Source organism: Pyrus communis, chromosome 3, assembly GCF_041283825.1.
Source record: "Pyrus communis isolate YQ-2024b chromosome 3, ASM4128382v1, whole genome shotgun sequence".
NCBI classification, from domain to species: Eukaryota; Viridiplantae; Streptophyta; class Magnoliopsida; order Rosales; family Rosaceae; genus Pyrus; species Pyrus communis.
Window position 1 is genome coordinate 24,886,656 of NC_142567.1, and position 9,906 is coordinate 24,896,561.

The 9,906-nt window shown below is 33.0% G+C and overlaps 1 protein-coding gene across 1 annotated transcript; it reads left to right on the forward strand.

The window, feature by feature from the left end:
- The first annotated feature begins 5,600 nt into the window (after window positions 1-5,600).
- LOC137715436 (deoxypodophyllotoxin synthase) lies at window positions 5,601-7,982 on the forward strand. The gene is made up of 3 exons (XM_068454769.2): window positions 5,601-6,114; window positions 6,649-6,973; window positions 7,436-7,982. The coding sequence occupies exons 1-3, from the start codon at window positions 5,741-5,743 to the stop codon at window positions 7,691-7,693; spliced, it is 957 nt and encodes a 318-aa protein (XP_068310870.1). The 5' UTR covers window positions 5,601-5,740; the 3' UTR covers window positions 7,694-7,982.
- The last annotated feature ends 1,924 nt before the right edge of the window (window positions 7,983-9,906 follow it).

Sequence of the window (9,906 nt, forward strand, 5' to 3'; positions counted from 1 at the left end):
TTATAGTCTGACAGTTTGTACTGTAGTACGCATTTCTGGAATGTCTTTGAACATACCGGATCCCTTCCATCAAGTTTATCAAGACATATAATCCGGATCTTTAAAATTTGATCAAATAGTTACAAACAAGGATTCACTTTAAAAATTATTATAACTTTATTTGTTAAATTAAATTTTAAAAACCTGAATTATGTACCTAGATAAACTTGATGAAAAAGATACGAAAATGATCATTTTCCCGTTTTTTTCACCAGGTTCATAAGTATGTGGGGTACTATATAGGAGGAAAATTGTAGCACCCACCATTGGACCTTAACTGAATAGTCTCGAAAAAGTACAGACGTATGTGGGGTACTATATCTACGAGGAAAATCATAGCACGCACCCTTGGATTTTAATTGAATGGTCTCGAAAAAGTACAAACGGTTGAAATTAAATGACCAGGAAAGTTGTTGATCAAAGTTGTCCAATTTTGAAATCAAGGTGGAGCGAAGTGCAGCTTCCTTCGAAGCCATGGGCTACTGCAATGGTTTCTATCATTTCTGTTGACGCCATGATTTAGCATACATATTAAAGAAAGAGAGAGGATCCTTGTCGGAACTTGAAGATCTTGGAAATTTACCAATTATATCCGTTTATCATACATAATGTGATCAATTTTCGTCAGATACAGTTTATATTCAATTTTAAATAAAAAAATTTATAATGATTTTTTATCGCATGATGTATGATAAATAGATATGATTGGAGAATTTCCTAAATCTTCACAAAAAAAAATCCGGTAAAGATGACATTCTTTAAAAAAAATGAAAAAAAAAATCTTTTCAGTTGTAAAATATTAATTAATTGGAAGTTAAAAAACTCTAGCCTTGGAGAATGGTGTTTTTTCCAATCCGAGAGATTTTTCCACCGAATCCTGTCGTATTCAACAAGAAAATAAGGGGATTTTGCTCCAAGAAGTCCTTGATGTTAAGAAATTTTTTCATATGATTGGAACACACCTCAGGATACCGGTGTTATTCTTCACTAATAACCTATAGACACTTGTACCCTTATAGCATAATAATTTAATATATTTAAATTTTATTAAAAAAAATCATAATAAACAAGACCTGCCCTGTTCCCAAGACTTGCTTTCTAGTCCCAATCTCCTAAGACGCCCCCATCTCCTCTTGACTTTTCTCCCCCCATTGTTATTGGCAAAATCATAAACGGAGGTCGGAGGTTGGCCGGACCTTTAGGTTTGCCGTCTATCTCCTCCTTCCCCCACCCTCCTCTGGGCCTCTGTACACTATGAGCTGCACACGAGCGAGCTCGAACAAAAGATTTCAAAGCTAAATCCAGTGAGGAAGATCAAAAAATCAAAACCCATAAAACATATAAAATTATGAAAATAAATTCGTAATATTAAAAAAAAAAAAAAAAAAAAAAGAAGCCATTTTTCAGATCATTCTATATGTTCTTCTCCCTATAAACCCTTCAAATCTGGTCCTTCTCTACCTCCTCGCCTTTATCCCTTGGATTTTAATTAGCATTTTTTCCTCTTTTTTTTTTTTTTTTTGGGTTTTTGGCGCATGTAGAGTAAAATTCCTTTTTCTTTCTTTTTTTTTTTTTTTCTTCTGGGTTTTGTTGTTTTTAGTGATTTAGGTTGAAGAGTTTATGCATTTTCCGGAAAACTGAGCCTATGGGCGTTTTTCAAAGCTCGAATTTGGTTGAGAATGGAGGGCTGAGGAAAACCACTTGTCATGCTGAGCCTCTGGGCGTTTTTCAAAGCTCGAATTTAAATGTATTAAATTGTTATGCTATAAGAATACAAGTGTCCATAGATTATTGGTGAGGAACACCACCTATCATACTGAGGTGTGTATTCTAGTCACATGAAAAAAGCCATGGAATATCTTTTGGTTTTTGTTTGTTTTTTTTTACTAGGATAGGGTAAAAGTCACTATGTTGTCCAAAAAAATAAAAAGGGTAGAAATCACCATGAAACTCGTGGTCATGACAGCGCCTTGTTTTGGGTCATGTACACTACAAAAATTTGGGGCAATTTTCTGACATGATTGGAGGTCTGGGTTGTATCGGTGTAGTCGAAGGTTAGGGTGTGGTCGGGACGGTGCTATGGGTATAGCCGGAATGACGTGATGGATGTAGCTAGTGGCCATTTTGGTTGGTTAGTTTGTCTATTTCTTAATTTCCAGGTTCTACAATTTGGTGCTTGAATTTCTTTAACGGAGCTGTTTAGTTTGCTAAATCTACCATAAATTGGTGCTCTTGAATTATGCGGGGATTCATTAAGAGTGGGGCGTTGTGTTTCTTGCTCCAAAATTTAGATTGAGAGTTTTGATCTCTTACATTATCTCTTCTAAACATTGACTTCATATGTTCTATTAGTGAGACACGTATTTCCTACTTATCATTATCTCGTAATTTTATGGTTCAATGAATTTTTTTAGATAGTGTTGCAAGGACCAACTATAAGCATATTTTTTATGAATATGTATTTTGTAATGCTTTTTTTCAATAAAATTAATATTGTATTTAAAAAAAAAAATATATATATATATATATATATATATATTGTTAAAGGGAAGTTACAATAAGAAAAGTACAATAAATTCTCTTTTAGTTTCGTAAAATCTTACAAAATCCAACAAAAAGAAAAGTGAAAGAGAATTTTGTTAGTCCAAGTACTTTTTGTGTTGGTCGATATTTTCGTCTCTATCTCTTGTCAAATCAAATGTGGTGAACTTGTTTTGCAGTTTTTGGTCAGAGTTGCCAAACTTGATATTCCAAGCACGAATGTTGAAAGAGATATTTTTTAGTGTATTCAAAATACTGAGTGATAATTATATGTTATTATACAAATGGATGAATACTTGAAAAATAAAAATTTCAAATGCTGACCACTCAACCTATCCCTCAAGCCACTGCCCTACATGTAATAATTGTTTAAAGAAAAGTATTATTTATACATTCATTTTTACCTCGTACATTTTTGTTAATTTTTAATTATTAATCTTTTTCAATTATTCGATTCGACAATTTAAAATTGAAAGTTGTGTGTGAAGTAGATATAAGTGTAGGTGGAAAGTACTACCCTTGTTTAAATTAAAGGAAAATTAATAAAAATGGCTTGAAAACTTTGAGTTTTAATAATAAAGACAAAATAAAGGGTAAAGTGAATAGTATCATGATTGATTTTTTAGTATAAAAATATGATTTTTCGTTAAAATGAACCGTGGACTTTTCGTTAAAACTTCCTTAAATTAATCCTCACCTAAACAAAACAAGAACTTAAATTCGAAATAGCAACCACTCGTGTGACTTTGCCAAAGAGAATACAAGCACTGAAAATACAAAAAAAAAAAAAAAAAAAAAAAAAAAAAAAAAGAGTTTGTATGGATCTTCACATGCTCCATGTGCTTCTTCTTGTTCTTGTGTTTTGGTCTAATATCACATGCTCTTCTACCTAGGCTTGGATGAATTTCATACACATTTGATAAAGTAAAATAAATATATGGCTTATTACATTTTAGATTTTAGATTTGAGGTGATTTTTAAAGTGGGTGATGATAATTTTACACTTTGAAGTTTTGAAATTGCATCAATTTGTACATTTCTTTCTTTTAAAGTCCAATCATTCGTTAAATTAAGGAGGTTTTGTCAATATGATGCATTGTTACTTAGATGTTGTCTATATATGGGTCTCACACTCACCATGTCATCTAATTAAGAATCAAACAATCAACTACCTCAGAATAAATTGATAACAATTTTAATATTTATGGTGCAAAATGATAAATTGAAACGTCATGACCTATTTTGAAAATCACCCTAAAGTTAATGTGAAAGGTAGAAAAGGAGAGAGAATACGGGAGGGAATGAGAGAGAGAGTTAATGCGTTTTTTAATTTTGTAATCCACATGGCTCAAACTTGACATCCACATTAGCAAAATGTAAGCACTATATTTGTCACATTATCATTAATAGCTAAATTGTTAAAAAAAAAAAAAATGTATGTATGATAAAACTAAAACATAAATAATGTCATACATTAATTTATGTTTTAAAGAATATATAAGATTACAATTATACTCAAAATTGAAAGCGAAAACTGAAAAGTAAGATAATGCTTGCATCACGTTTAACGAGGAAAAAGAAATATATTAATAAGAAGATTCAAAGAAAGCAAGCAGAGAGAGAGAGCCAGTAACTGAGCGATAGGATTAGCCTGTCGATTTTGACCGCCAATTGGAAAATCAAGTAGGTGATCGAACCGAGTTTTGCTTCTGGACGATACAAGTCACTGACCAACCACATAATTAACAATCTTATTTATCAAGTAAAGATAGGACGTTTTGATATAAACATTTCGGTTTTAAATGTTATAGACTAAATATTTATTCTTTTTGCAAATTTGATTAAACATTTTTTCTACCGTTTTAGTACTTTAATTTTATTCATTAGAAGTTTATTCACGATAGCATTCCCTTTTTTCCTCCTATTTTTATGCATCTCTTATTATAATGATTTAAGATTTTATTTTTTATTAAAATATTTATTTTAGTAAATTAAATAAAATGTAACAAAAATCGTTGTTAGGTATGTTTGGTTATATTGGTACGTTTGATTATAATGGTACATTTAGTTACTTGGTACATTTGAATTTTTGGTCAATTTGGCTTCTTGGTACATTTGAATTTTTGGTACGTTTATTTTCAAAACGTAAGTTTTATTACTTTTGTCCTAATAATGAGGAATTACTTTAATTAATTAATTTTTGTTTATAGAAAGAGTAGTTAACAATGTAAAGGTTTAAATTACTTTAATTAATTTTTTTTATTTATAGAAAGAGTCATTAATCAGCGGACAATAGCCTTTTTGTTAATTCAAAATTATATGATTTATCGTTATTATTTAGCATTATCTACAATAATAAGGATTTATCTCCGATCAACTAAAAGTTGTTCCATAGACTTATCTACCAAAAAACAAGACCATCTAGAGCATTGTGTATGAATCAAACATATTTTTAAACATTCCAAAAGATAAATATTCATTTCAATATAGTTTATAATTGGGTACGTTTTAATTTGGGGTGGGTATGTTTTTGTTTGACGTTGGTATGTTTTCATTTAATGTTGGTACGTTACTATTTGGCGTGGGTGTACATTTAGATTTGAAAAGTTTAAATTTTTAGACTTAAATATAGTTGAAATTATTTAAAATATATAGCAGATATTTAGATGTAAATTAATTTCAATTAATCTGAAGTAGTTCAAGTCTGAGTATCTTAATCAAATGTTTCAAGAGCTTAATCAAAAACTCAAAAAGCATAAATGTTTAATCTACAAAGTCTAAAATGAGAGATCTAATTCTAATTTTCTCAATAAAAATTGTGTGCATCATAAGTCAACTGACATACTGTTGTGTGTTTCAGTGTTATACATCTTCCGACCAAAAAAATATTACAACATAAAATATGAGAATTTCAAAATGATTAAGCAAGAATTTCAAAATGATACCGTCTTGCAACCACATAAAGTTAAAAAATAAAAAATGTGACCGGAATATCGAAATGCTTGACTCACTTCATTTAATTTTTATTAGTTTTATAGTGAACTCTAATGCATGAAAAACCACTATAAAAGCAGCATGAAACATCTCACTTTGATACCATCACTTTCCTCACCAAGTAGAGAGAAAAATATTGCATAGCATCCCAGTACTAGTTAAATTAATGGACTCGTTAACACTTCCAAAGCTTCCTACCATCGATTTCTCCGTCGATGTCTTGAAGTCTGGCTCAAGTTCTTGGCTGTCGACCTCCCAAAAAGTCCGGTATGCACTCGAAGAGTACGGTGGCTTCGTGGCGCAGTACGATCAAATTTCTGAACAACTTCTGAACGATATCTTTGGCCAGGCCAAAGATTTGTTTGAGGTTCCTTTGGAAAACAAAGTGAAGAGCGTTAGTAAAGAACCATATCGTGGGTATATTGGACCGAACCACCTTATGCCACTCTATGAAGGTATCGCCATTGATAATGTCACATCTCCAGAAGAAACTCAGAAGTTCAAAAATCTCATGTGGCCCGATGGAAAGAGCAATTTCTGGTAAGTATTTCTAGTTTTCTTTTCCTATTTCTATTAGATTTAAATATTACTCTACAGCCAAATTGTCAACTTTCTAAACTATGATAGTGTGAAATAATCATCTCCGGCCTAATCCATCAAATCAGGAAATCCGTGCTATTGAAATTTGATCAAACGGCTGAAGTTATTAGAACTTTTAAAGTAACCTCATGTTTGTAGCCGTTGAATTAAATTTCAATGATGCGGATTTTCTGATTTGGTGGATTAGGAGGAAAGGATCCAAATAGGATCCTGTTCTGTGTCTAACAATATGTTTATAGGACTGCTAGTTGAAACGTTTCATTTTTATTCTCAAAAAAAAAAAAAAAAAAAAAAAAAAAACCGTTTATTTTTTTTAGGCCAGAGCGCTTGTGGCTGCATCTCGCAAAAAAGTTAAAAATGATTCTAGCTTATAAAAGCGCTTAAAAGTGTGACCTGAATAAACCAAATGTTGAATTTCTTATATATATATATATATTATACATACGTATCATTTTTTTTCTTGTTTTTTCGCAGTGAAACTACAGATTCATTTGCCCAATTACTATCAGAGTTGGAGCACAAAGTGGAACAAATGCTATTCGAAAGCTATGGAGCAGAAAAGCAGTACGAGTCTGTTGCTAGTGCCAACAGCCACCTTCTTAGATTCCTCAAGTATAACAAACCAGAGGAAGCTGATCGTACAACCTTGAGATTTGCGAGCCATACAGACAAGAACTTCACCACCATCGTCGTTCAGCACGACGTTGGTGGTTTGGAGGTTAAAACAAAGGATGGTGTTTGGATTAGCGTTGAGTCGGTACCTTCACAGTTCGTGTTCTTGGCCGGTGATGGATTGCAGGTTTGTCCTATTCCCATATAATTAAATACCTTCAACTACTTAGTTTTCAATTACCTTACACTAGTACTACCGTCGGCTGTTACTCCCTCCTCCTTGCCCGCGGATACTTCTATGAAGATTCTAAAAAACGTTAGGCGCTAGTCGGGCAAATGGCAAGGTCTAGGCGCATTTATGTAAATTTATTGTATATCTTATAATAAGTATCTATTTACACTTACAAAAGAAAAACTGTACTTGTATGGATAATTAAAAAAATGATAAAATGCAAAAAATAGAAGTAGAAAAATACACAAAATACATCCATCCAACAAGTTCAATATTTAAAAAGCAGTAAGCATATAATTATAATGAGGAGTATTCTTGGATGATAGACTAAATTCTTTTTGTTCATGATCTTTGCATTAGATTGGACACACACTAGAAGTAATGATCTAATTGGTTATTTTGACTTGGTTCGATAAGGTATGGAGCAACGATAGAATAAAAGCTTGTCATCATCGAGTGAAGCATTGTGGAGACAAGACGAGGTACTCACTAGGGTTGTTTACATTCAACAACGGAATAATACAAGTACCACAAGAACTGGTGGACGAGAGGCACCCACTGCTCTATAACCCACTTGACAGTCTTGAGTATATAAGGTTTTACAGTAGGGGTGAGGCCAGGAACTCAGTCTCTCCTGTCAATACCTTTTGCGGTGTTACAAATTCTGCAGCTTAATCTGCAGGACTGAGGAGGACTCAAACTTGATGCTGGATAAAAATATTATGGAAAAAAATAATACTGCGGTGTTAATAACTAATAAATGTACTATCAAGCAGGAATCTTTGTTGTTAATTACTTAGTGTCCAGGTGCATTAGCATGTGCTTAAGTTGTGGGATTTCACGGCTGCTTCCTTCCAAGCCCAGAACACTCCAACTATCTATGTGTAATAAAGCATTCAACTTTGGTTTTATTCCATTCCAAGAATTATTGTATGGTTGAGCACGGTTCCCCGTGACGAGAACATTTCACATGCCCATTTTACTTTTCACACACTTTTTAAATTTTCAAGCGTCAGATTCAATGAATTGAAGAAGATCAATGACCAAAAATTTAACAAGGGGCTGTGAGAAATAAAACTGGATGTGTGAATATCACTATCCCAAGCAAAAATACTTTATATATATGATATTAGATTTAGTTTGCAAGGACCCCTTTGAAATCGAATTTTTCGTGATATGTATATGTAATGTCCTTTTTTAAAGGGAGTTTTAACGAAACACTTCTGGTATTGTTCACTTTTAACGAAAATGACATTTTTACTCTAAAAAGTCACTTATGGTACTATTCACTTACAACACATTTTTGTTCTTTTGATTAAAACTCAAAAATTTCAAACTATTTTCATTAGTTTTCTTTTTTTTTAAAGGGCAATGTCACTCGAAAGAAAGAACAAAATAATTCTATTAGAATTTGGTGTACAATGAAACGACCTGTAAAAGCATGGTTTCTGTTTGAATACATTTGTGTATGATGGGAAACGGAGGCCAAAGTGATGATCCAATATGCAAAGAGGATATGGTGGAAGAGCTTGAAGAAATAATTGTACCCATGAGAATTCTATTTTAATTCAAGAAGGGATACGAGTTACAAACTTACAAGTGATCCACCATGAAACTCAAGGTATGGATATAAATTAAGTGAAAAATATGATATGAAAAATCCACAACCGATCAATGTGGAATTAAATTTCAAGATTAACTGAACAAGCAAGTTTGGGGTGCAATAGTCGTCAGTCAAGAAATAATTAAATTATAAAGTTGAATATTCCAATTTTACTTATGATTTTGATTTCATGATTGTAACATCTCGGCACTCCTTAAGTTGAAGAATTTATTTGTGATCAAGCAACTTGTCTACTTATGATCAAATTCAATTCAAGGAGAACTCGAGGTCAAGTTCTTTATAAGTGAAAGGGGTAGGAGTGGATTTGGTTCATTTCGGTTTGGTTTTTTGTCACATCTGAAAATAAAATGAAATTAACTATTCGGTTTGATTTGGTTTTTTCAAAATTTAAATGATAGACCGAATTAATTCGGTTTGGTCCAGTTTGATTTTAATTTTTTTTTATTCATTCTTTATATTTTAATTGGCTTGCCTAAGTGACACACCCCGACCGTGATCGGAGCGTGCTGGCCGTCACCCGAAGGTGACGTAGCCATGTGCACGTGCAGAAGCCAATAAAGTAATAATATAAAAGTACGAATAATTTAAAAACTAGCATACAAGTACTAAACAAGTGCTAGCGCAAGTGAAAGACAATTTCAGAGCAGGTCTACAGCAGTCCAAAAGAAAGTTGCGACATAAGTACACCCAAAGGCGACCCTACGCTGGTGAGTATCTGTCAGAAAAGTCGGGAGAATCCTCTGGGAAAACCACCGAAACTGCTGATCAACTAGAACCTGGAGGGGCGCAAAACAAAAGCGTGAGTGGGCAAAAACAAAGCTCTTTGAAAACCATTTAGCAAAATACATTCTAACCCCTCGCCGTAAAACCTGTATACTTCCCAGAAAATAAACATATAAACGTATGTATAAATATGCCAAACATGCTCAAGGGTATGCCAATCATGCTCAAGATATGCCATGTCGAAACCTCATAATAAAATGTATGTGCTCAGGTATGAATCATATCAATAATATAACATCTGGCAGCCGGAGTCACCTAACGTGACCTGTACGGCTGCATATAGAGCTCAAATCTCAACTCAATAACTGAACCTGCCCACGAGTCGGAACCACCTAAAGTGGTCTGTACGACAGGCCTGGGTGTAACATATATATATACGCTCTAGTGCTACGATCACGTGAAGGCTGTGTGAATAATCGCGGGTCACCTACGAGTCGGAACCACCTAATGTGGTCTGTACGACAGGACTGTGCACCTAACT

Bases quoted from the DNA above. Each gene is read 5' to 3' on its own strand.
- LOC137715436 (XM_068454769.2), top strand. From the start codon at position 5,741: ATGGACTCGTTAACACTTCCAAAGCTTCCTACCATCGATTTCTCCGTC. The intron at 6,115-6,648 runs GTAAGTATTTCT...GTTTTTTCGCAG, and splicing joins GATGGAAAGAGCAATTTCTG to TGAAACTACAGATTCATTTG. The intron at 6,974-7,435 runs GTTTGTCCTATT...TGGTTCGATAAG, and splicing joins TGGCCGGTGATGGATTGCAG to GTATGGAGCAACGATAGAAT.